General features: G+C 43.1%; 1 protein-coding gene across 18 annotated transcripts in view; it reads right to left on the bottom strand.

The window, feature by feature from the left end:
• ACACA (acetyl-CoA carboxylase alpha) overlaps positions 1–27,780 on the bottom strand; it is a 259,377-nt gene that overhangs the window by 13,747 nt on the left and 217,850 nt on the right. For all 18 annotated transcript variants that reach the window (XM_019732514.3, XM_088802082.1, XM_088802081.1 and 15 more), the window contains 6 exons: positions 24,661–24,757; positions 21,364–21,460; positions 20,294–20,429; positions 13,562–13,739; positions 11,610–11,722; positions 151–305 (listed from right to left, as the gene is read on the bottom strand). In XM_019732514.3, the coding sequence (XP_019588073.3) occupies positions 151–305; positions 11,610–11,722; positions 13,562–13,739; positions 20,294–20,429; positions 21,364–21,460; positions 24,661–24,757 (776 nt within the window). The remainder of the gene's footprint in view (positions 1–150; positions 306–11,609; positions 11,723–13,561; positions 13,740–20,293; positions 20,430–21,363; positions 21,461–24,660; positions 24,758–27,780) is intronic.

Below are 27,780 nucleotides of genomic sequence, written 5' to 3'. Positions count from 1 at the left end.
TCCAAAACAACTGAGAATGGTTTGATCTGCACAAGCTGTTTTAACCCACCCCCAACGGCTCCCTGCTCGTGCGCTGGGGTGCAGGAGACACACACTTGCTTGCCTGCGGGTCTCTGACAAGTCAGGAGAAGTGGCAACCACTGTACTTACGTTAATAACACCCTTCTCCTGCATCCGGCCTGGTGTGTCGTGCAAGTCAGCAAACTGCACGGCTACCTGATGGTAAATGGGAATCAGGAATTCCTCCCGCTCCTTCAGCTTGTTCTCCAGCTCCTTCCGCTCAGCGGCACTTAGCTCTGGGGTGCCTGCAATTAAACACACCTGCCCGTCACACTGTGTGGTGACCAGGAATCTCTCTGCTCAGAAGAAGCCACGGTCATGGGGAGCAAAGATCGCCCCCTCCCTCTGCGACCTGCTCCGTCGCCTTCACCATCTCTTTGCTGAGTAACAGGGATCTGATGCCAGACCTGAACTCACCTTGCCCGGGGAGCCCCCATGTCCTCCTTGCCCAGTGGAGGTCACAAGCAGGACAGCAGCCATGGGAGTCCCTCCCTCCAGGCCTCTGCCTGAGCAGGTGCAGACAGCCACCTGGAAGCCTGTGTGTCCCATCAGCTCACCCACTGAGGGCTGGACCCCTCCTTTCCCGTGAAGGATACCACGCCCAGCATTAGCGCGTGAGCATCCCTGTGCTTCTGAGCAGAGACCAGTAGCTCCTCTGTCCTTGCATCCACCCCAGTCACCTGCCCAACTTGATAAGGATCTGAATGACCCTGAAGTTGCAAGCTGCTTTACCCCACAGCTTCTCATCTCAGGTTTGGATACTCTTAACCTGAAGTGCGTGGAATCCAAGCTGGTTAGAGCCAGATCTGGGAGTCTCATGCCAGCTCAGTGGATTAACCAGGCCCCTAGTCTCCTGCCTGGGCTGTTACTGACAGAGCCAAGCCCTGACCACAGTGACAAAGACATTCTAGTTCTTGGGTTAAAAGAGAAGGAAGAATAAAAAGGGAAAGGCAGTCTGCAAACCCCATTTGGATCACTAAGCCTCAAAAGCACACAGTACCTTCACTCAAGAGATAGGAGACAGGAATTCTTTATAACAAGGACCTCCCCCCCGCCCCCCGCCCCAACAGTGTCCCAGTAGAGGTGCTGCTGTGTTGTGCTTTTATTCCTAATTACTCTCAGAATGGGACTTAAGATCAATACTGAAAATTTAGTTGCCTGCCTAGTAAGGAGGAGTAAGTCTAGCGGAAGGAGCAATAGGTGACAGCCCTTGGTGTTGAGGACAACCTGAAGTGCTTTGTCACCAAAGCTGACAAATAAACACATGACCACAGGTGATGGGATGCAGAAAAGGTCTTTTTCAAGCATGTCTGTCTGGGAACAGGCTTTGCTTTTTATGCCACTATGAATCATATGCAATAAGCAGCCTTGGGCTGCCGAGTGAGCCGTAAGTATTATATACAAACACATGTTAGTAGAACAGGGATGTAACTACAGTACATAGCTTCACTTTCATGGGGATTTTGGATGCCCAACTCTACCACCGTTTTTTTGTTTTGTTTTTTTAAACCCATCACTACTTGAGAACTGTGATGAAGAGTGCTGATGGCCATGTTTCTTGCACTCTGACATAGAGAGCAGTCTCTGACTTACCACTTTGGGCCCCTGACACCTCAGCAGCTTTCTTTCCAAACCAGGAAGATAGCGTGAGGGCGCTGGGCTCCCCGCTGTGGGATGAGACGAGGCCCATTCATTCTAATGTGGATCTGCCTGGAGAACTGATGGGGGGAGGGCCGTGCTGAGAGGAGACTGTCTCAGTTATAACATCCTTGACAGGGAAGCAAACGTTTTCCCTCCTCCAGTAAAAGGAACCAAGACTCCTTGGAGAAATGGTTGACTCCAGGGCTGGGGCAGGGAAAATATCAAATGAGCCTGGAATGTAATTGTCACAAAGAGCAAGGAAGCATTCAAAAAATGATCGGGACATGTTAAAAGGACGCAGGAGTCAGTCTGGAGCTGTCCCCATTGGCCAAGTCTGGGACAAACTGAGCAGTCAATTTATCAAAAAAGATCATGGTGTGATTATCAAACAGATTATTTATGGAATAAAATAAGAACCTGTGAGTCTATCCTGATATAAATAATTAAATGGGGGAGAAGGGAAGGGAAGGGAAAGCTTTCCCTTCTAGCAGAACAATTAGTAGATGTAGAAGGAATGATGGGGTTACAAAATCACCATTTACAACCACCACAGCAATTGATTCTGCCAGGAATTACCAACGGACACTAAAAACTAGCAAGTGAAAGTTTGATAAGGAACAGGATATTTACATAGTCTCAAAGTATCTCCTTAGAAATTATTTATTAATTACAAAGGGGAAAATGGTAATTTTATAGCGGATTAACCTAGGGAACAAACCTTAAACAAGTAATCAGAGTTATAATACTATTACCAAGAATAGGACAAACTGATACCATGTTCCTCCTGATATAATGTCTTGACAAGGACATATCATTTTTGCAATATTCTTGCCCAAAATGCACAATTTGAATCTAACTGTGGGGAAATATAAGACAAGCCTAAATTAAGGAACATGCTACAAAAAACGTGGCCTGTGCTCTTCAAAAAAAAAGTGAAGATCATGAAAAGGAAAGGGCAAAGAATTATTCCAGATTAAAAAGACTTGACAACAAGTTGTAATGTGTGGTTTGGGATTAGATCTCAGACAAAAAAAAAAAAAAAGCTATAAAGGACATTATTGGGACAATTGGTAAAATTTTAATATGAACTATGGGTTAGACAGTAGCATCATATCAATGTTCTAGTTTCTGATTTTGATAAATGTATTGTGTTTATGTGAGGGAAAGTCTGTGTTCTTAGGAACACACACTAAATACTTGTGGATAAAGGAGTATGACAGCTACAGCTTACTCCCAAATGGCTCAAGTGTGTGTGTGTGTGTGTGTGTGTGTGTGTGTGTGTTTGTGTGTGTGTGTGTATGTGTGTGTGTGTGTGTGTAGAGTGAGCGAACACATGGATATGAGCGCGCGGAAATGATCAAGCAAATGAGACAAGATGCTAATAGGCGAATCTGAGAAAAAGGCATCAGAAGTTCATTGTACTATTATAACTTTTCTGTAAAATTACATCAAATGGAAAGTTAAAAAGAATAAGCACAACCCAAAAATTGTGTTTCCTGGCTCCCTCCCCAATACATACAATCAATAATCAAAACTAATAGTATTTACAGGGTACTGGGCACCATTCTAAGTGCTTTATAGCTATTAACTCATTTAATCCTTACAACAACCTTATGAGACTGGTATTCATATTATCCTCATTGGACAGGTGAGGAAACTGAGGCACTGAGAATCTCTGGAACTTACCAAGGTCACGGAAACAGGAAGGGGCAGAGCCAGGACTCACGTGCAGCAGCGTGGCTCCCAAGGCTTTTGAACACTGCATTGTATTGTGCCTTCTTGCTTACTTGGGCAGAGGACAAGTGTCCTTTTTAATTTCAGAAAAGGCTCAATGATGAGGATGGACTCCTGGCTGATAAAGCTGACGTTCCCTCTTAGTCTCATTCTGCAACTGAGACCAAGACGGTATGTCTAGTAATTCCCACTCTGTAGGTCAGACTTAAGGCTTAAGGGTAGCTCCTCCTGGTATTGTGAGATGAAAAACTAACACAGCAGCCCTGCTGGGGGAGGTGAGGGGTGGCAGCACTGTGGATGTGGCTGAACGGCGAGTTCCAGACTCTTACATCTTCCCTGTGGGTAAACAACCAACAGCAAGCATGTACACACATGTGCACCACACGTAACACATGCCACTTATTGAGCATTTATTATGTGCCAGGCACGGCGCTTGGGGCTTTCTGGATCACGTAAGTCACCAAGCACAATTCAGACTTAGGTCGGATCGGCTGTTACCACTGCTGCCAAGCTGAACACCTAAATACTACGGAGTCCTTTCCAAGTTGCTTCACACGCATCATCTCTAATCCTTATAGCAACCCAACCAAGGCTCTGAAATGTAAAGTGACTTGCCTAGTGGCATCCAGCTACTTAGTGGCAAGTCAGGATTTACACTTGGGTCTGGCTGTCTCTGAAGCCTGTGTCCTGCCACATTAAATGGTACTGAAGGCGGCCAAGGAGGTATCCTGGCAGTGGCCACAGAAGGGCAGTCAGCTAGAGAGTTGGGGTCACTGTGTTAGAAAGGCGTTAAGGGCCCAGCTCAGCATTGGGTGGAGATGGGGAGGGCTTACGGGCTTAGGAGCAGAGCATTCTGGGAACAAGGCCTTGGCTTTCCCAAGGTGGAGGGACAGAGAAGTCTGGCTCCTGGACTTGCCAAAGGTCTTGTCCACCCAATCGAGCTGCTTTAGAGCTTTAAAAGACTAACGAAATAAACACCTGTAATGTTCTGGCTTCCTGAGACCAGGAAGCTCACAGAGCATCCCCCCAAAGGCCGCCTTGTTTGATTCCTTCAGCAATGCCTCTGACCACAGTTCAAGACCTCCCTCAAAAAAGCATCAAAACAAGGAAAAGACAGAATTAGAGAATGTATGTATTTTAAAATGTACATGAGAAAGCCAAGGATTTGTGTGCTTTGTTTTAAGCAGGGAAGAAAAGGTTTTCTAAATTTTATTTTCCAAAAATAAAATGCTGCTCTTAAGCTAGCTAGACCCTCGTGTAGCACACTGAGGGCCTCTCTCTCCTTGTACAGCAAAGCAGCCAGCCCCGGTAATGATTTAGGGGAGATTAACAAATATGTCAATGTCTATTTTCTGCTTAATTTAAAAGCGGCGTCTATAAAGATTTTTGACTTCTGAACCCTGTTCTCCTGAAAGAAAGAAGGTAAGAATGAGGAGGGGGATAAAGAGTGATTATCCTATCATTGATTGTTTGTCAGGAGCATTTCTTATTCACTGGACTATTGTAAAAAGCTAAGCTCTCGATCAATCCTGTAAGCTCCCTGTACAATTAAATATCTTGGAATGGTTTTCTTTCTTTTCTAGCCAGATTGCAGGGCCTCAGGGTTTTTAGGAAAGCAAGTCGGTGTGTGTGTGTGTGTGTGTGTGTGTGTGTGTGTGTGTGTGTGTAAGAATATGCTACAGAGAAGAAAGTCATTCTTTTCTAGAATCCTACTTTAGGGAGACTGAAATGAGAGAAGAGACGTAGGTTAGTCCCATCAAACTTCCTTCCCAAAATAAAAAATCCCCACAAAACCCTGAAAATCCAACTTTATAATTTAAAAAATTTAAGTGTGAAGAGTTACATATAGAAGAGGCATCACTGTGTTTCCCCGAATATAAGACCTAGCCGGACAATCAGCTGTAATGCGTCTTTTGGAGCAAAAATTAATATAAGACCTGGCCTTATTTTACTATAAGACGCAGTCTTTTAATAATATAATATAACATAATATAATACCGGGTCTTATATTAATTTTTGCTCCAAAAGATGCATTAGAGCTGATTGTCTGTCTGGCTAGGTTTTATTTTCGGGGAAACAGGGCACTAGTCTGATCAAATGAGAAGAACTAACATTACTGAGTTGTTACTATGTGTTAGTACTGTTTAGATACTTGTCATCTCATTTAATCCTGATAACAACCCTAGAAGATATACCTTACAATTGAGGAAACGGAGGCACAAAAAAGTAACAGAACTTGCCTAAGACTACAAAGCTAGGGAATAGTGGGGCTGAGATCTGGGCTTAGGTAGTTTGGCTTCAGAACCCACACTCTTTAAATGAAGCAAGTTAAACTGATCCACAAATGCCCACAGGGCAGCAGCCTGTCAGGTGTTCCCGGGGCCACAACGCAATGAGAAGCCACATCTCTCCTCGGGTTCAAAGGTGAAGAAAAGCTTCCGAGGAGACAGCTGATTTCAGCAGCAGGATGGGTTTCTTACCCACCGGGACACCAAGGGAGGGAAGGAGCAGGCCGCCCTACACTGTGGATGGGAGGCCACATCCCGTGGAGGAAGAAGTAGGAGGAGGGGTGATACCTTCAAGGCTTAGAATGAAAATTAGGCTAAAAACATTCTCTGTTCAGCCAAAGGCACTAGGTGACCTTGTGGAAATCTCTTTCCTTTTCTGAGCTCGGTTTCTCATTAATGTAATAACAACCCCAATGTGGCAAACAGGAAAAATGTTTTATAAAAGAATGTGACATTAAAGGTGTGTTTTTTTTTAAAATTCTTCACTTTTTTTTAAAGTTATGCTAAGAAGCCTCTGTAAATTAAAACCCAATTTCAACTTTTATGGGCCCTTCTTCCTTCTTTAAGAAAGCAATTTGCTTTGATTGGTTAAATACTCATGAAGCTAAAGAACAGAACCAGACCACCCTCCCTACTAAGCTCCAGAATATCTCAGGTATAGGAACACACCTCAACCTTGAGACTGAAAAAATCAGCATAAAAAAGGCTAGCGTCTTATTAAGATTCAGAAGTACAAATGGAAGTAGCTGTTTAAAAGATCGATGTAATCATATTTTCTATGTTGAGAAAATTTTCTGTATAAAGATAGTAAGGTGGAGTAAAAAAAAAAAAAACCCTTGCAAAACTATTTCCCTTTCCATAACAGGTGTGCCTTTCCTTACACAAAAGCATTCTTGAAAAACTGCGTAAATCAGATCCTGTTTTAAATGCCTTCAGGGAGCTATTTAGAAGGAACCCTGCAGTGAATCCTTTGGTAAAGCAAATAATCCTTTTGTAATGGGAATAATTTCTCCCAATGTATCTAGCTTTTTTTTCTAAATCCCATTTTCATATATCTGCTTTTTCTTCAAAGGGGGCTATACCTATCTAAATACAACTTCATTTGCATATTGATTTTAACAGCAATCCTCTCAAGGGATGTTTAACCCTAAGGTTCCTTGCACTGGTGTTAGTGCTCGCTGTTCATATTTTTAAAAATCATTACAGTAAGCCCAGACTTCCAAATAAGAATAAAAAACTGTACTATTCCCCCTGCAGCCCTGTCTCCTGCATTCCCAAGCAAACATCCCCCAACAAAAGAGTCAGGAAACAGCACAGAATTCTCTGAATTCTAGTGGCAATACACCTTGAAGTTTTTACTCTTTTCTTTCCTGAAGTTGCTCTCCCGAGTCTGGCTGGTGCAGGAACAAGGCTCTGGGTCAGCTGGGACCAAGTGGGGAACGGGGTGTCGCAGACACATCCTGGTGACACCCTCCAGGAAGACAGAAGCTTAGGTTCAGACTAACAAAATGCCTGCCAGGTCCCACGGGCCTGAAAGAATTGTGAATCACTGCTTCCTGGGGAAGACGTAAGCCCGGGTGCTTTTAGAAATATAATCAGATTAACGGATCAGACCCAAAAGACTCTTTCCAGAAAATGTTGTCACTATTGCACTAAACTGTATCAAGCCAAAGAGCTTCTGAATCAGTGTGGTAAGGTGGGGATTTCAGCTGCTGTTAATTGAAGGGAGGAGCCACGATACCATAATTTTAACCTTCACCATAGAAAACCTTACATTGTTTCTCTTCTGCCTCCCTACCACAGAGCCCAGTGGTTGGGTGGCCACGGTCCTAAGGAGGACGCGCCATGTACAAGAGGTGAGAGGGCCACAGACCACCTCCCTGGCACGGGTACTGGAACATCTCAGCTTTCTAGTAAGGATGCTGTTTTCTGCCTCAAACCAGCAATTCTGGCTCTTTTCGGCTAATGACATCTTGAAGATGGACACAAGAGATGGAAAAACACACAGCTCAGATACTTTGATCACCTCTGTCAGAAAAGCACCTTAGTCCCTACGTGTATCCCCTGAACCCAACCAAGGAAGTTTCTTTTCCTGTATCCTGGCTGCTAGAGAGAAGGCCTGGGAGGAAGGCCTTCTTCAGGTCTTACAGACACATTTATCTTCACCTGTAGCCACCATTCTCCGTCTGCATCCAGGTGCCTTGGGCCAGAAGGCATGTTGGGTGCTGGTGGAGGGCTGCCCCTGCCTGTCAGACCGTCACTCCCAGGGCACGCGTCGTGCGGCCACAGCCAAGGTGCTGCATGGCAGGCTGCCCGGCTGCCTGGGAATGGGGCCACGGCTGAGCTGTGTGTCTGGAGCAGAATCAAGGCCCACTAAGCGGCTCTTCTGCCCAGGTGCTCTTTGTAGGGAGGGAGCGGGACAGCGGAGCACTTACAGTCGCTTCACACTTGAGCTGGACAGTTCTTTCTCTATCTAAATTGATTTGTCATTTCCCTCTGAACACAAGAGGAGGGCCAGGATCCAGGAGAGGACCTCAGGGAGACACAGAGAGGCCTCGAAGGGCTGGGGTCTATTGCCAGAGGAGGAATTTAATTTCCTTAAGGCAACTGGAGTGGTCAGATGCTAAGCCTCTCCATGCTGACTGTCCCAAGCACCAGTTCTGAGAGTCCAGTCAGAACTGGCCCCGCAATGCCAGACTCTGGGATCTGGGTTTACACCACATTTTTTTCGGGGGAATTCTCCCCTTTACCTTTATCAGGAATCAGTCTATGTACTATTTCCATACTCACAGAACTGTAAACTAATGTCACCACCTTCCTACCCAAATTGAAGTACAGAACATGACAAAAGGTCACTTTTTAAAAATAAAAATTATCAAAAAGATGAAGTCACCTGTTCAGAAATTAAATACTACTCACTGTCCTTAGAGAATGAAACAGTAATTATGTTTTTGAACACAGTCAATCAGTTGTGCATTGGTTTGTCTAAGTGACCTGACAGCATGTTCTCCAGTGCAGAGGCCACCCAGGGCGACACGGGGAACACAAAATGACATCCACTCCTACAGGCTTTCTCCTAAATCTGTTTTTTCTCAGTGGAATTGGCTTTAGATCACAAAGGGAAAGGATTCTTGTTTAATTTTGATCAGGCTCAGTACTCAGTTGATGTAAAATCTGAGGGAATCCAGAGAAAAGCAGAACACAGGGAACCAGAATGTCACTGTGGACTCCAACGTGTATTTATTTTGTATCTTGGACGATGTATTTAATTCTTCTATTTGTCTCAATCTCCCACTCTAGCAAGTGAGGTCATTTTCACCCACTTTGTAAAGAAGCATTTGGGCAATCTTTGGTTCTAGGCATTGAGAAAGGAGCCGAAAGTTAATGTGAACCCCCGAATAGGTGGGTTCACAGCATGTTCTGTTACATCCCTGTTATCTGTTGTGTCATAAATACTCCTGGGTGCGTATGGTCGCCCTGAAAGACTGCAAATGCCTGCGAGACAAGACTACTTCTGTTTCTTATTTCTGTTCCCGTATCACTGGCTCCAAAAGTCGACCTAAGCCACAGAGCACACCTGATACCAAACAGGGCCGTATGCTTCTTCTGGTGATTAAGATGGAAAGGAAATGATGGCCATCTCTACATGTGAAAAATGCTTTGCAGGTTGAAAGCCAACATACTCTCATCTGATCCTTACATTAGCCAAGTGGGGGTGTTTGTTACCCCCACTTTCTAGATGAAAACATTGATGTTCAGAGGTGTTAAACAATTCACCTGCAAGCAACCGTAACCCAGCCTTGTAGGTAGTTATTTTTAGACCAGATCCCCTTCTCGTGTTCCCACGCTGCCTTGGGCCAGAGCCTGCTTCGCATTCAGCAGGCTAAGGAGTCTTTCTCCAGTGCCATTTTGGTCAAGGTTAAATAAATATGGTTTTCTTCAATGTGGATAGGAAATTGATAATGAGATGATTTGTAACAAATGATTAAACGGCCATCACTTGCGAATCTCCTCCCTCTTCCCGTCCTATGTTTCAAAAGTTAAAAGGTGCTGGGTGAAGGTGGAAGCGTTCTCACTTTCTTTCAAGAGAAAGAAGCTTCAGGCCCACAACCCTCACCATCCAGTTGTTTTGCAAACAGAAGTCAGAGAGGGTCCCTCTTCCTACCACCCAGTTACTCTGAAGGGATGTAACAGCCATTGGGGGGTTAAAAAGAGGCAGTGAACCCCCAGTTAATGAGTAGGAATTCAGCAGGCAGTGTAAGATAAATGGAGCTCTCTCTGCTTCTGCTAGAGTCAGCATGAACTGCGGCCCTGCGGCTTGTTTGTGGCAAATGGAGTGCGCGAAATATCAAAGGGCAGTGATCCAGAAGAAGACCGACTTTGACAAATTTTAAATTGGCCAGAAAGAAAACCAGCAAAAGAGGGGAAAAAAAAAAAAAAAGAAAAGAAAAAAAGGAAAAAAAAAAAGACGAAAATTATGCAATTTGCTGTGTCCTGCAATTGTGGCACTGTTGCCTTTGTACAGAATTAGTGGTAAAAACAGCAGCAACGATCGGCCGGATGCTGGGAGCAATTATGAGCCATCTAAGTGAGATGCTTATCAGTGGCTGAAGCTTTTAGAGCTTTCTCTGTGTACAGTTGTGAGTAACTTGCTCTTGAACTGCAGTTACTTTAATTAAAGTGTATGGGGTTGGTCAGAAGTAATTATCCTGTTTGGAGAAGAAAGAAAAAAAACCACCTCGATAACTCTGGGTGGCAATAGATTTTAGAAACAACTTTGCCAATTTCTTGTTGTATGTGTGCATTTCCCATAAAGGAATCAGGCTGCAGTGGGTTAGAGTTATTGGTGGTTGTTGCCTAATGGCAAACCATGGGACACAAACAGGGCTTATTGTAACCCAAGTCACTGTGCATGGCAAGCAATCTGGCTCAGGACTCCAAAGGCCAGGATGTATACTCTCAGAAGTTTCTGTGTCTCTAGGTGGTGAAGACATCAAGAGTCCACAAAGGGTAGTTTATTAGTTAAATTACCATTTGGAACATAAATGAGTTAGCATCTCTCTTCTTTATGCCTTCCGTTCACTGAGTTTCACCACCTTTTCACGAGAATCTCTGCTTTGCTGGAAAAAAACTAAAACCAACAAACAAAAGAACCTCAAGCAATTATCTTTACCAACACAGCAAGGGGCTCAATGGGAGACCTGGGCAGAAAATCAGTGTTTTGAAAGAAGCTGAAACTCATTCAGACTCTGGACTCAACACAGGACTCCCACGGTTTTGTCCTATGTTCCGACTGCAAGCGACTTCCAAAAGCTCCAGAAACAAATTGAGCAACAGAGCCATGGCTGGAAGCATCAAGCGCAAAGGCTCCCGGCACTCTTGCTGCCACAGCCTGTTCAGAAGCATACAGTGCACAATCTTTGCTTCCATTTCTCTAGCTCAGGATGGCCCCAGAACTCCGCCTGGGAAGGTCTCCAGCTTCCGTATCCCATGACACGGAATGTCACATCCCTCAAAAATGAGGCAGGTTTTTCCAAAGAGGACATTTAAGTCTGGCATATTCTCTGCCTGATTAGCCTGCCCCCAAAAGCAACTTCTGGCTAATTATTCCATACAAGGTCATCCACAAGCCTAGAAAGATGGGTTATTTAAACTATAGGGAAATAGGAGAAAAATCGGGTGACTTGAGCTTTTTTAGGGCCCACTTACCCTCCTATTACACACACTGTTTCATTCTACCAGGGTTCTTACCATACAGAGGACAGTAAATAAAGATTATCATGAATTTGATCAAATGCTTCAGTGCCTCCTCCCCTGGCCTAGAATGCACTCATTACAAACCAGCTGAATGGCTCATTGATTTGCCAGGAGGACAAGCAGACATACCCAATCGCTCAGCCAAGTAGATGTAGACCGGGTCCACCCTACGCATGGTTTTCACCAGATCCTTTTTGCGGAATTTGATTTCTACTGTCCCTTCTGGCTCCAGAATTGATCCCCTGGATCAAAGAGAGAAAGAAAAGAAAACATAACAAAACAGACACAGAGGCACTTTAAAGGCAGGTGACAACGGAATGAGGCCAGTTACAATTTGTGGACCAGGAAATAGCTTCATTATGGTTTTGCCCACCCATGGCTCACAGAAGTAACCCCAGGGGGAGGAGCAGGCACCAGAGAAGTGTCTAAGTGAGGCATGAGAAGGGCCTGGCAAAAAGCAATTAAAGGCATTCTCATTACCACACCAGTCTACTTCTATCTCAAAGGGAGAGGAATACAGATTCTACCACCTACAGCTGATAAAGGTAACAGGAGTCACATTATTTTCCAGCAAAAACAAAATATGATGCAGGCGCAGTGGCAGGGGAACCCCCTCCAGCTCCTGGGCTGTACCATGAGGGGCCGATGCTCATCAGTACCACCCACGGCTGTCGGCCGGCTGGCAGGACACAGACACGCGAGGCCGGGCCAAGCAGTAATGTTCTGCCTACTGCTCCAGAAACAACCGAGCGAGGGGTTTCAGGTTACTTCTGGTGCTTACGAATGATGTTCTACTATCAGGAACTTACCCGAAACACCTTTCTTCTCCATAAACGTTTACATTTTTTTAAAAAGTTACAGCTAATGCTATGTGCGTGGCACTGTTCTAAGTACTTACACAGAAATCTTCACAACAACCCTATGCCCAGCCCACATCCATGATGAGCTAAGGTACTAATATCCCCATTTTACAGATAAGCTAATGAAGGTACAGGAAGTTAAGAGACTTTTGTTCACATCTAACAAGTGACAGAGGGGGATTTATAACCAGTATTGTTCCAAAGGAGGAATTGTCCAGAGGACAATTTTTCCAGAGGAATTGTCTCTGATCTGGTATCAAATCAGGGGCTAGGTTAGGACTTAAAAACAAAAAGTTCTTTAGTGCAGAACATAAGCTTAGTGATTTGACAAGCAGCTTTTGAAGTAGGGCTCTGAATTTTTGGGGAAAAGAGAAACACAGGCACGCTCATAAAACGATTGGATGTAGGAATTGGCATGGAAAATGTCAAGGAAATATGGTGTAAAACTTACTTTGCCTGAAATCCATGTAATTTTACTAACAATTGTTACCCTAATAAATTAAAAAAAACAACAACTTACTTTGGAAAGGGTTGAAAACAGATTCTGAAAGGAAGCTAGATTTGATCTTTTTTACTTAAGAATTTTCAGGTGTCCCCTCCCAACAAAAGCCTGGGATTTTTCCTTGCAGTTCTTTGGGTGCTCTCCAAGCCTCCGAGAATGCCAGAGTGAGACCCTGGACTCTGAGGGAGAAGCCATGGTTTGGAATCACAGAATGTGGGTGCTGGGGCGCCCCGCCGAGACCACCCAGCTTGTTCTGAGCACAAGGAGCAACAGCCTGGGGAGAGTAAGGACTGCTCCCAGCACCTCACTTCTCAGTGGCAGAGTTGGGTTAAGACCCTAGAACTTCAGACTAACAAGTCAGTCCTTCCACTCCAACTCGCTTGAAGCTCCCTCTGCCACATACCTGAGAGAGAGAGTGAACAGACATCTGAAGAACAAATAGGAAGAGAGAATCTCTCTGAGTTTGGGGGTGCCTGGAATAGAGTACTTCGTGGTAAAGAACCTGGGGTGGGGAATCACACTGAGAGAGCCTGACTCCAGCCCAGTTTCCTTCTTATGCCAGCGGACACTATTTCGAAAGTCTATTTTTTTCTGACCTCGGAGCCCTCTGGGAATGAACAGATTCAAATAAAGTTCTCTTGGTTATAATGTTCTCCAGGAGGAAACCCAGAGCTAGAGGCTCCCTAGAGGCAGTGAATGGAATACGGAAGGGGTACTACCTGCTTTCTCGGTCAGCGTACATCTCCATGTGCCGGGGGTTGATGGTGGGATCAATCACGACCCATGAGCCGCCCCGCAGCTCGGCCTGGGGAGGAATGTAAACCATCACAGGCTGAGAGCATTCCCGCAGGCCATCCACAATGTACGCACCGAACTTCAGCACCTGGTCGTACATATCTACGGAGAACGAGACCAATTAGAAATCACGAAACAGCGCTTCCAAACACTGTTCAGATCATGGCACACGGAGGAAACAAATAGTATCTATATGGCACACTGGGCCTCCGTGAGGTGGCTGGAGGTGACAGGTCTGGGGATTCAGCCACCCCAGGTCCTGTTTGGCCACCCTGAAGACTAAAGGGATTGGTATTTCCACATGTTTTCTGTTCAAGATTCCAAGGAGTCTTCAAAAGCACAACAGAAGTGCACTGTCTTTCACAAGATTCAGTGTGCAGGCCCTATGGATGGCACACCCATTTTATATCCTCCCTGAATTTCTGTACTCAGGTTTCACCACATTAATTCACACTTGCTCTACAAACGTGGAGTATTTTTCATGTCAATATGTGATCTCTCTCACTACATTAAGTTTTCTGAAGGGAGAAACTATTCAAGCTCTTTTCAATTCTTCTCATGATACTTAGCGTACGATAAGCTCTTAATATGTGCAGCTAATAGAAATGGATCCTTCAAAAATGGCATCTTTCACCTTTTATCCCCAGTGTCCTGTCCAGTGCCTGGAACATAAGTGTTTGCTGAATGAATGAATGAGCACATACACACTTCGGAAAGGACACAACCAGAAAGAAAACCAAATTAATTCCTTAGCAGTTGCATTTTTATCAGGGTTTCAGTGAGAGGAAAAAATTAAATGCATATGTATTTATTGGAAATGTCACACAGCCACATAAAAAGCGGAGCCACCTCTTCTTTTTGCTAATGAGTACACTTTGGAATGTCCCCCAAAGCCAGGCGCAGTCTGAAGAAAAGGGACCCCTGATACATAAATAAAGTGAAAGTAGGATCAGTTATTTATTTCCCAGCAATTTATGAACTTCTTCCCATTTCCTAGCTCACTAAAGTCTAAATATTGCTAAAGCTTTAGGTTTATGATTTCAGATATTTAATGAGTACTTCAGTGGAACCACAATGGATCCTTTTTAAACACCAAATAACAGGTTCAACAGAGTTCAAACTTTCCTATCAAAGAGAGGATCTCAATTTGGAATAAATCAATTCTGGAAATCCAAAGCAAAGAAGCATTTTTCAGGAAGTTAAGAGCAAACCAAATAGAAATTGCTTTCATTGTAGTAACTGGCAAATTAAACTGCCACCTTCTCCAAAGTAAAAATGGCTCTAGAGACAAACCATCAGTGAACACAGTTTACTGCAAAGCATGCGCCTTTCTCCATTGTCCCAACCTGATTCATCTGTGAAGACTTCAGAAATTCCAAAAATTCATAGGTTGCCCCAGGAAAAACTCCCTACTCTATGAGGAATGTGTTTGGTCACATACTCTGTATATATGATCAGAGCAAAGACATTTCTTCCTTTGGGAGGAAAGCAAAGACCAAAAAAATTTACTGCTAATTACACAACTGCTGTATGAAGAGCAGGGAATAAAGGACTTTAAGCGCTTTACGCTAATTCTGTGGTTATGAAAATAATTGCTCAGTTCAAATTATTTTAACTAAATTAATTCTTTAGTGGATATTTCAACCAGTGCTACATAATAAAATAATTGTGTAATTAGCAGTACATTTTTCAGTGCTGCCAAGAGCACAGTCTCAGAACAATAGAAAGGAGTGGCCCTCGGTGGTATCATGCACAGAGAAGAAACAGAAGGCGTAGATAAAAGAAGTAAAACAACAGAAAACAGCATAAAGAAAGTCATCCTACGTGGAAAAGAAGAGTGTGTTAGAGGCAAATGAAGGGAAAGTTTCCAGTCTCTTCATACCTGTTTGTTAAAGACATATCTATGCAAAATCTGTCTTTGTACTATCTATGATTAACAGACCCAGCTCCCCCCGCCAAAAAAGGGGACTCTAAAATGTACTTTCATTTATTTAATTAAAAAACACACACTTGACTTCAAAGTATATGCAAATAGTTTGGGATGAAGTCGAGGGTGTGTGCATTTTTCATTTTTGTAAAATAGACCCTGGTCCCTCCTTTTATCATCACAGCTGGTTTACTGCATATCGGCGAGCACAGCTTCATATATACACACACATAAATCATTTAATCATCAGAAAATCATCTTGTTCTTATATCCAAGTTACAGGTGAGTAAACTCAGGTTTAAATAAGTAACCAAGTGGCAGAAATAAGACTCAAACATAGACCTTTTGGGCTCCAAGGTCCACATTCTACCACTTCATTCTTAACTCATCATTCTTATTGCAAGGAAAGGTCTTGAGGCTGAGGTGATCTGCTTTCCAGCACCTGATACAAAGGCTGAGTAAAACAGAAACCAGAAAAGAGACTTGAATAAATGTCTGAACATTTCTAAATTTTGCCTGGATTTTTTGTATGGTCAGAAATTGTACTGATGACACTACCAGCTTGGATCTGAACTGCCACACAATTATCTTCAGGCCCCAAGACTGAGAAAAGGAGCATCAAGGTTCATTAAAGCTGACAAGCTGGGGACTGAAAATAATGCCTCCATCTAACCTGGAACACCAACAGTCCCACAATCCAACCACTGAAACACCCCAAAAGCAACAAAGCCTATTAAAACATAAATACTCAAACAAACTCTACAAACAACATGCTCATACTGAACCAGCTGCTCCAAACTACACATTTTGAAAGGCAGGCTGAAATACTTGGCAACAGTCTGACACACATTTGTCAGAAATCCATATTTAAGAGACAGAAAAAAAGCACAGCCAAAAATAGCAGGGGAGGGGCTATTCCCAAGGGTTTAGGCTAGACATCAGTCTGGGGAATTTTAAAGCGATGCACATGCTGCCAATTCTCAGGCCTTGCGAAATACAACTGGGAATGGAAAATACGGACAGGTTCTTCATTGGAGAGGCGGGAGCTGGGAGCTTCCTAAGCATTCTGAGCAAGGAGCATCTGCCTGAACGGTGATCACACAGCCTTTCCAGTGTGTTCTCAGCACCCAGACACCAACCCTGCCCACTGGGGCCTTCACTGTTACACAACATGGATAAAGTGTGGCCGCCACGTGTACCAAGCAAGGGAGCAGGGTGCTAGGGTGTTTCCACAGTGCCTCCCACTCTCAAAACTGGAACAGACCATACTGGCGTGGGGCGAGATTATCTGTTAGGAGCTGAAGGTAAACATTAGGCATACGTAAGCGGCATACACGTAATCTCGCTCATGACTTCATTACGGCTGGCTGACACTGTATTTCAACATCCAAGTAATCGGAGACTTCAGAATAGACTTTCATTCCAGTTAAAGTTTTCCATAAATGTTTTTTTATTGTTATTTATAACCTGTCCCAGGAAAAAATAATAAGTATAACATGAAAAGCCAACTGAGAGTGACCCTGTAGCACCATCAGTGAGGTGGCTTCGTATCACTGGGATTTGCATCCTATCAAGCTATTCACGCTGAGGCTGGGACCCTGGTGCTAATTTCTAGTAAATTTCACGCTTGATGTCTCCCTGTTGTGGGTCATTGCCGGTTCGTCTAAATAAACTGCTTCCAAATGGCTCTTCCATCTAAATATTCAGCCAGTTTTTATAATTTAATTTTGCATTATGCTGAATAGCCTTCCGGCCAGATAGAGCTCATTGGAAAAAAAGCACCAATACCATCTTGACATGCTTTTATTTATTTATTTATATTTTTACTGCTCGAATTAGACCTCCTAGGCCGACTAGTAAAGAGTTTTTTTTTTTTTCCCTCCACTAATGTCAATTTTCAGCATAGCAAGAGCTGTCTCTAATCTTTTCCTACTCATTACACACAATTTTGGAGTCATTTTACCCACAGTGCAGTCGGCTCCTGGCTGTGTGTTTGTGTGCACTGAGGGATGGCATAATTGTTTATTTTCCCTCCCTGCATAATCCCCAGCCAGTATTGAAACCAAAACTGCAAACATCTCCCCAAGGGATACGGGATGACTCTCAGCTTAGGTCCCTTTACATGAGATAATATGTAGAAAACATCCAGGTCTGTATGTAAGTACGAAGCTGGAGTTCCCCCCCTCCTACTTTTACACCAATCTCTATCTTCCCCAAAGCCTTTTCTGTCTTAAGTGATGTGTAAACAGAAACAGCAGCACCAACATTCAGAAGACAGACTGACCCTGGTCTGTATCAGGCCAATAACTAATTTTTGACCAGGGAGAAAAGGGGGGAGGTTAGTTTAATGGGCACAGATTTAATGTTATGGATAAAAAAGTTGAGTATATATAGAGGTGATGGTTATACAACATTGTGAATGTATTTAATACCACTGAATTGTACACTTACACATGGTTAAAATGACAAACATTGTGATGTGTATTTTACCACAATAAAGAAACATAACTGATTTCTGAGCTCTTGATGTTTCTTGTCACAATAACCAAGGACAACTCCAAAGCAGAGGGGAGGGAGGTATGTTAATAACTTTCTCAGGAACCTAGATACTCTGTTCTAGGAATATTCTAGTAGATCTGGTCTTAGGCTCTAAAAATCCAGCCCTCTGTGCTATAGGAAGTCAGACAGATCTGTGTTCCTTTCCCAAATCCATCATTTTTAGCTAAATGATCTTGGGAAATTTACTTAACCTAAGTCTCAATTTATGTAAATTGCAGATAATAATATAACCCACCCCTCAGAGGTGCTTGTTGTGATGATTATGTAAGATAATGCATGTAAAATGGTTAGTACAGTTTCCGGTGAAAAGAGCTCAATGAATCTTAATTGTTGTTGTTCTTATTGGTACAGGGCGAGCAGCCAATCTGGGCCTGAGCCAAAATATGTAGCAGAATTAAAGCTTTTCCCACAAGAGGCACATGGCAAACTTCTGAACTCTGGACTCGTTAGACAAAATAGCCAGGCTGACTTACTCCTAAGTAGTGTCAGGAACATTGAACACTCAGTGGCCCCTGGAAGAGATGTACCTGAGGAGAGGTAGCACTGAAATCTCTCTTAAGTCTTAATGTAAATCTTACAGCCAAGGAATTGGGGATCAAGGGAAATCTGATGCTAACTGAACCTCATGTATACACATAAATGAAAGGGGTTTCAGAATTTGGGATCAAGTGAAATCTGGTGCTAAATGAATCTCATACATATACATGAAAGGGGTTTCAGGCCCCCCTCACCAAAATTTAATATAGTATCATCCTCTTGTGAACACTGTGGTATGTTCTTTATACTTTATACATTATAGTTTATCATCCTTCCTAAGACATTTTTCTTGGCTCCTTGAGGCACTGTCTGTTTCTGACTTGTTTCTGTGTTGTCTGCAGTAGCTAGCATAATTCCTTGCAAGTAGGAACCCAATAAAAATGTGTAGAATTCACTTGTTTAACCTATATTCTCAGTATCTTATGGCATTTCCACCGGTTTATCATCTTTGTCCAAAAACAACTCACCTTGATAGTCCAAGAAAGTATACAGATATGAATTTGCATGTGTAGTCAAGTCTCCCCCAAGAAAAGTAACAAAGGTGGGTAGCTCTCCAGCAAATATGGGCAAAGGGGCCGTTTTGAATTCAAAAAGCAAAAAATTGCCCCTAGTCTTTTACATTTTGCCAGGAAGGCCCGGCCTTATAGGGCTTTTCCTAGCCAGATAAGGGAAAGTTGTTGAAATAAGGCTCTAATCTCTCTCCGCCCATAGCTGATAATCTATAAAAGGGGAACTTCTCCAGTGTCTTCCCTCAGAGCTAGAGATGCTCCTGTCCCAAGGTATTCTGGGTGCGAGTTCATCCTTCCCTAGTTCATGCGCCCGTATCTCTGATCACTCTATTTACTCCAGCAGCATCCACTGCTCCTACTCCTCGAACCCATTCTGCTACTTCAGAACACTGAGCTCTCCCCTCCGTGAATGAAGCTGACACTCATGGGCATAGCCATCCCCTCCTGGTAAGTAGTCGCTGTTCTCGGTGTGGCCATGCATCTCTGGCCACTGGAGAGAGCGTCATTGCTCTAAGAGGCAGAGTGTATTTCCTTTGCTGTCCCCTGAGCTGTCCACAGTGGCTCTGCACACAGAGGATTCTCAGTAAATGGTGATACTGCTGCCTAATCACTAAGCAATTCCCACAGCACGGAGCAGGGCCTTTGTAATAAAGGGCTAATATGCTGGAGCCACAGGCCCAGGGCTGTTGTTGGATAATAATAAAACATATCACAAATCACCACAAAGAACAGCCTCTGGTATGGCATTGGTTTGTTTCCTTCTGGAAAAGGCTAATTTCAGCATCCATCTTGGTCATTGTAGAGTGGTAAAGAGTAGCAGCAACAAAAAGTATGCCCAGAGAAGAGGGTCAGAGACTAGCACGACCGGGCTCCCCAGGACCACCACACACCTGTGGAAGCTGGCCCAGAACAGCAGTGTACCTGGATAAGACTAGTAGGTTGTTCTGAGAGTTTGCATGGAATTGTAAAACACACTGAATTTTCCCATTCAGGTGGCAGCTCAGAAGACATCTCAGAGGGAGCATAATCCCCAAAAAGCCTAGGGGGACGGATGCCCACAGGCTCTGCCCAGCAGAAGCCCTCCTTCCCCTCCTGCCCCTCCCGCCCACAGCCAGGCCAATCACCTTTCATCCCACCAGAGAAGCCTCTCCAGTTAGCAAAGACCATCAGAGGCAGCCCTTCCCGTTTGAAGTCCTTGATGGCCTGAAAGGTCTTAAACGCAGAGTCTGGGAACCAAACCTGGCCAGCCTGCTGGATGATCTATTGGGGGAAATGAAAGAGGAGACACAGTTAACAACACAGTTTGAGGGGGAGTCTCTACAAGGTGAAGGAGGTTTGACTGATTAAAAACTCAACATCAAACTAAACAAACAAAAACTGTTGTTCATCCTGAAGATGTTCTTAGAAGAAAACAAACAAACAAACAAACAAACAAACAAACAAAAGATCCTGGATCTTGGACTTTTTTAAACACTCCTCTTTTTAAGTCCTGATCACACTGCCACTCTTCGTCCAAAGAGGGAAACCTTACCGCTTGTAATGGAAGAGGGCAGTCTCCGGATCCTTGTTCTAGGCTCCCCCAAGGGCCACTTGAAGTGGCTCAGCTACACTCCTCAAAGCAGCCAATTGCTCACAGACTCCAAGTCCTCTCACCTCTGTGCTTAGTGCAGTTTTTTCTGCTCTGTGGTTAATCAACAGGCCCCTGATATGACCTTGTGAATAGCTTCCTCCCCGGTCTCCCCCACCCCTCATTTTCTGGATCTTGTCAGAGTGTGGAAATGTTATCCATCCTTTTAAAAAAGATGGGCTGTGGTGTTCCCACTTTGGCAGACTCCATTATTAACTCTAGTAGTAGCTCCTCCATCTGTGTGATCAGAGCATCTGGGACCACAGAGCCTTCGGGCACTGCGTCAGCTGCCTTTCTGTAAGACCACAGCCCCGACACAAGTAGACTGTTTTCTAGCATCAACAAGACAATGCAAAGGCCTATTTGATTTTTCAGGCAGAATTTAGCTTGCAGTCCATTTAGAATCACCTTAAAAGTGAGCATATGTTGGTCTGAAATCATTCAAGGCTGCTGACTGCCCTTCCCTCTAAAACTGGTGGTTTGCAATGCTTGCAATATATCCACAGTCTCTGCAGAAGGGACACACAGCTCCAAACACAGGTGTACAGGGGATTCAAGGTGCTCTACCTTGGCTTCAGAATCCAGGTTTGCAGGATCGGCTGGGGTACTTAGTTCTACTGTTCGGGTTTCTACAGCAACTACTCCCACAGGTATTCCTCCTAGCCTGATAAAAAATGAGTCACATAAGAACCCAATGTATGTCAACATGACAGCTAGTCATTTATTTTCCAATCCTACATCAAAACATTGGGGGTAAAAACTGGAAACAAATACAGACAGCAGGGGGAAATCTGATTCTTCTAGCAGTAAAATGTAAGACTCTCTAGGTTTGGTGAATATGGTAATTTTTTGTAAATACGGTGGGAAACTTCCTTTAGAATCACTCCTATTTCCCAACACAGGATAAATTCAAACCAAGGGTTGTAGCAGGGCAGCCTGTGCATTTAGACTCAACAGCTCAGCATATGCACGTGTGCCTGCACACACATTTTTGTGGTTGCCAAATGAAATTTCTCAGTTCCTCATATAGCATCTCTTTGGTGAAGATGGAGGAAAATGGTCTGAAAGGTGGTAGAAACCTGAAAGTTTCAGCAACTGGTTTAATAAATGCTGGTATTGCTGGAATAGAGCCGTAGTTTTCTATGGAGTATTAAAACATAGTTCCAAATGACATATGAAGGTACAGTAGGTCTTACCATTGGGCGTATAGATGGGGAGTGAGTAGGTATGTAATGGGGATGATGAAAAATATGCGCCAAGCATAGGGAGGTGATTAAACAAGCCCTTAACCTTCTCTTTCATTGGAAAAGAGCTACAGGACGGGGATAACTTTCAGTGGTAATCTTGGTGAAACAGCTGGTCTATACTGGAAGTACGTATTTAATCTCCAAGCTATGTTAATTTTAAAAACTGTTGAGGAACTCAAAGCCTCTGCAGCTATACTCCATGAAACCTTCCCAACTTGGTCTTCATAAAGATTTCCTAGTGAAAGTCAGTGTGTGTGTGTGTGTGTGTGTGTGTGTGTGTGTGTGAGAGAGAGAGAGAGAGAGAGAGAGAGAGAGAGAGAGAGAAAGGGGGGGAGGGATGAAGGAGAGAGCGAGAGAAGAAGAGGAAAGGGGGGGGGGGAGATTGCTGCAAGGTACAGCTACAGGGCGAGTCCCTACTCTGGAAAATGTAATTCAATCTTCAGTGTCTCAGCTGCATTCCTTGGGGTTGGGACTAGGATGGCTTATAGTCTCTCATTCCTCATGGCATCTCCATAACAAACTTTTCCATGAAGGATAGTCTTTGGTTGTTACACTGGCTACTGGAAATGGATTCTCGTCATACAAGAGGCCTGACAGGGGCCTGAGTGGGGACCACCCACCCCCTTGTCACTTGCCTGCACTGAATCAGAATCAAAAGCCCTCTAGACAACCAGGCAATGAGCAGGAGGTACACAGGAGGGTTTAGAAATATTTCTCTTCACAATGATTAACAATCCAACTGGAAACTTGTAATTGCAAAAGCCACCCTAAATCGGTAACTTATAACTTATATATTAGGGCCCATGTGACCTAATAAAGAACATCTTTATCCGAGTATTACAGTTATTTATTGAACTTGAAAACAGCTCAGAACAACTTCTGTTTTCTATTATACTTCATATAAATTTTATCAGGCTAGCACTTGAAGATGCTACATCTTGTTTTATAGTGTGTCCCTGGACAAGGTGCCATGGAATAATAAAAGACAATTTACAGCCAATAGCACACATATTCCAAACATACATACCAAAGATGAGTTTTGGCAGCACTTACAGTAACAATCCCAGAAGAATACATTTATATTTATTTCTTGAAATGCCATTGCTTTTGAAAGAAGCTAGCTCCATTTGTGTTTTATATAGTTGTGAGCATGTGTATGTGTTTGGAGTAAGAAGCCCAGAACTCATCAGATGGAAAGAAAGGGAGAAGTCAGAGTGAGTGTCGCAATAAACAATGGCAGAGCTAGCCAAAGCCAAGCTTGACTGATCTTGCTCATAGACAATCCCTATTCTCCCAATCGTAAGTGTGAAGCATTAGTCTCTTGGTTCCCATGGGAGGATCTTAAAGACCTTAACAAAGGTTTGGCTTTTTGAGGCTTAAAACCTGTCACGTTTTTTATAGACAGAAAAACTGAAGCAGACTAGATGAGACAAATTTTAAAAAAAGTTGGTCTGAGTGTGATGTGAGGACTCTCTGTAACAAACCGATGGGTCCTGGGTAGGAGAGGGCTGTCTCTCTCTCTCTTGTGCACCCCCCACCTCCACCTCTCCAGTGGGAATTTCACCAGGCACAGAGAGTAATTCTCACTGGGACCCAGAAGCCTGGGGTGAGGTGGAGGGCCTGAGATGCAAGAGGAAATGGGAGCGAGTCCCTGCGGGTTTCAATTTGGGCTGACTCGGGGCCTGACTCTTATTCAGAGTCACGGTGGAAGCTCCTGTCTGTGGGATTTGCCATCTGATGGCTCCTTGTCACTGGCAGCATGAGGCGTGCTGACCTGCTGTACTGAGAGAACCACAAAGCCTAGAATTATTTTCAAGGCTAGAATCTAAATCTCAACCCAATGTGGCATGTTTGAGAATCTTGAGCAGGTGCCACTTTTCACCAAGATAAGGAAAACTGATTGCCCCCGAGAGGAAGCTGAGCTCCAGATGTGGGTCCCCAGGGCAGCATGTCTCTGCGGTGCCGAATGAGATTAAGATCGGCCGTGGCAGGTGCTCGTTACGGCGAGCGCTACAGATTATTTCGTGCAGAGCTTGCTGTTGAGTGAAGCACTTCTTAGAGTGGGTATTAAAATTTAATAGAAACTTCAATTTCCCACTTACAAAATAAAGGTATCCCAGCAACCTATTCCAGCTTGTTTTACTCGTGTTTCAGGTAAACTGTTTTTTTGCAATACAAATGCGGTGATAAGCCAGGGTAGTACATTTGCTACTTAAACAATCTCGATGCCATGAAGGAACTTCTTTCAAGTTACATAGAGAAGTAGATAAAGTTGATTCACTTATTACCTACTCCTGAAAGGTGTTAGGGGAGAGGGTGGGGATCATCGGTGGGCTTGGCTATTTACAGCCCCCAAAGAGTTTTCCTTTCAGTATTATAAAGAGGAAATGTTGTCAAAACCAGACTTCAGATTCAATGCGTCATCGGAGTGACACGCTAAATGGCTACTGGGAACCAGCAGTCCTGTTATGCTGCCTTGGGAAGGACTATAATCCAAAATTCTTAGAAAGTTTAGACAAAGAGAACATTATTGGTAGGAACCTAGATAGTCATGGCCCTTTCCTTTCTTGTTTTTAGTCGGGAGGAAAAAGAGCTTCCAGAACAAAAGAGCTCTTACCTGGCTCTGCCAACCACCACAGTCTGTGCCCAGGGTTGCATGATTTCTGAGAAAGACCCATAGTCAAAAAATCCACTCAACCACTGACCTTTCTGGGCTACAGCAGGAAAAGAAAGAAAACAGAGAATAAAGACAGTCAATCCATTGAACATGCACCGGAACTGGCAAATTTAAGGTTGGATTTGGGGCATTATTTGGGGAAGTTTGTTGTGTTTTTTAACCATGTTATAATAGACGGAAGCATTAGACAGCTGAATGTTCATCTGCCTTCAGACCTCATCTCCTATTTCATTTGCTGGGCTGCATATAAAAAGATCCATTTATCAGCAAAAGCATCATTTATTGTTAAACGATGGGGTTCAGCTAGCAGAGTTTGCATTGCTTTAAAATAAATAACTTGGCTTTTTTCAAAACACCACAAACATTTGTCAACAGGCAGCCAAGTCATTAAAGATGTTTTCAAAATGTCTGTTTCTATTTTAAAACTTAGCTTACAATTTTGTTTGACTCCACTGACTTTCTTTTAACGGAAAGCTGAAGACAGCCAAATGGTAAGGATTAATGATCAGATGAAGATCCAAATTTGGGGCTAAGAAAATGGACTCAGCTTTTTCCTGCTACAAAAGCAACAAGATATAAATCCACTTTATTTACAGCTGACAAAGTATAATCTTTTTATAAGAAAGGGCTATCTCCACATACTACTGACAGAGTGAGAATATAGTGGTTAAGATGCATACTTCATGTCACTAACTTCCCTTGCAGACAGAATTTCCTTCACTGGCAACACACGTAACTTTCAACATCTTAGTTTAAGGAAAAAAAAAAAACTTTTGTTCCACAGGTACCCATGTTTGACCAAGGCCCCATAAAAGCTTCTGCAAATAACTGTTTCCTAGCCTGCCCTCTGAGCTCACGGTTTCTCAGTGATTCTTCTAATTTGAACATGCCCCTCCGCCCCCTAAAAACCCAAGTCCAAAACCAATTAAAAGTGGAGATCCGAGCAAGCTAACCTCTGCTGACTTAAACAGGATGGAGAGTGTTTTATCAAGACTAAACTTGTAATTACTGTGTTCTACATTCCTTGCCTCTATGGCCCCAGTGTAAAATGTGATCATCCATTTCAAAATTATCTCTCTATCGTGAGCCCAAAGCCGATCGTTTAGATTCTGGTCTCGTGTTGGGCGTCAGTTTGAAGAATATCACAGCACTATCTCCTCTAATAAATGACTTTAACTTTTCACCTAGAAGATATCTGCTTTAACTTATCACAGGGAATCATCTGCTTTCTTTAACGTTTCCACTAAATTAAAATCTGAAGTCACTCGATTTGGGAGCGAGTGTTGGCTGTATACAGACAGCAGGATGAATTACTAGGGAGTCGATGAAAAAATATTATCCAAAACACAGAAAACTTAGTTTATCACAAATTCCATTTTATTCTGTAGATCTCATTAATAATGGCCACGCTAATACCCACTTACATACATACAGACACACACACCTGTGCACCCCATGAAAGAGGCCTCAAATTTTGATGATGGTTCTAAACCAAATCTCTGAATGCATGAGGATATTGAAATTTTAATTTATATGCTTAGATCATCTTATGATTCTTACTTCAATAACAATGACTTAAACTACAGAATTCATTTCAAAATGGAAATGTCTTCTTCTTTCAAAACCCTCCTGCCTTATATGTTGATTTGGTGGGGGGAGAGAGCCACTGGTGGGCTGGGGCTATTGTAGGTGGGATTTACAGCTCCCAAAGAGTGGGTCACGTTCACTTCCGATGTAGAACTTAGAAGCCAGCTAAGATGGCTCCCCATAATTCCTAGAATACTCACTGAATCTTGTTCTGAATTATCCCCGAAAAGTCCTGAATTTTATCTCAGGCTCATAATTCTTATCATAATAAGGGTATAAAAATGAGAGGTAGGGAGAAGATTACTATGGTGATTCTTCTGGCTATGGTAGAAAAACTATTTAGTTTTATTAAGATTAACAAGAAAAGGCACTGAAGACAACAGTTAAAATTTTAAATGAAAATCAACCTTCCTCTGGTGATTTTTCTACACTATGTATAGTTAGGCTTTGGATTAAGCCCCAGCTCCTAAGTAATAGCTGTGTGACCTTGCACAAATCACTTGACTTCTCTCAACTTGTAAAACGGTGATCTCTTTGTATCTCCGAGAGGTGGTAAGCCCAAATAAGACAATGTATATGGAAGTGCTTTACACTTTCACCTGGCTGAGAGTGGGCGCCCACAGAGGTTTATTAAATTTTCTTTATGAAGACTTCTTTCTCTTTCAACAAAATCACGCTGACTCTTAAATTTAATTAATTTACCTTCTGCATTCCATTCTTTTTTAAGATATAACCTTTCTTTGAAATAGTTGCAATAAACATGCAAAAAAGGACAAACACTTTCTCAAAAAAGAAAAAAACACCTTAAAAAGTAAGATTCAACATGTAACAGGGGGATTTGGGGCTTCACAAAAGAACCTCCCAGTAAGTAAGGTTTGTGAAAAAAGCCAAATGGACCAACAAACAAGAATGTACATTTGCCTTATATGGAGCTACCTCTTTTGTTTTTTGTTTTGTTTTTAAAGTTAGGTAAAATCAGCCCCAAGACAGAGGGATATATCAGATAAACGTGGAGGGAGGGCTTGTTCTTGCTCTGTTTATAAAATTAAAAGTTCTGGCCAGTCTCTTCATGAATAAACGATCTCCCAAAGTAACCTGACATTACTGACTAAAGCAAGTGCCAATACTGTTACCAGCTAAGAAGGGCACCCCGCAGGGTGGGTGCTCGGCAACAGCTTGCTGAGCAAAGACCTTCTCTAGAACTGATCTGATTCATCTCTGTTTAGAGAAACTAGATGGTTGACGACTCTGGTCCTAGAGTTCTATGGCTTATATTGAACTGTTTTAAAGTCTTTGAACCCATTCACTAGTAAGTGCTTTACTAGCAAAATAAACAGAAGAAATGTATTAGTGACTACTCTGCTTATGACTCAGTGGCTGATTTGTAAATCTCGTCTCATTATTTTTCACTTGCTCTTGAAGGATTTTCCATCTTTTTCTTCTTCAGAGAGCATTTTCAGAGCTTTCTCATTT

The sequence above is a fragment of the Rhinolophus sinicus genome, chromosome 12, assembly GCF_057876585.1.
Source record: "Rhinolophus sinicus isolate RSI-liver-muscle chromosome 12, RSI-T2T, whole genome shotgun sequence".
NCBI classification, from domain to species: domain Eukaryota; kingdom Metazoa; phylum Chordata; class Mammalia; order Chiroptera; family Rhinolophidae; genus Rhinolophus; species Rhinolophus sinicus.
This window is presented reverse-complemented; position numbering and strand designations above follow the sequence as displayed.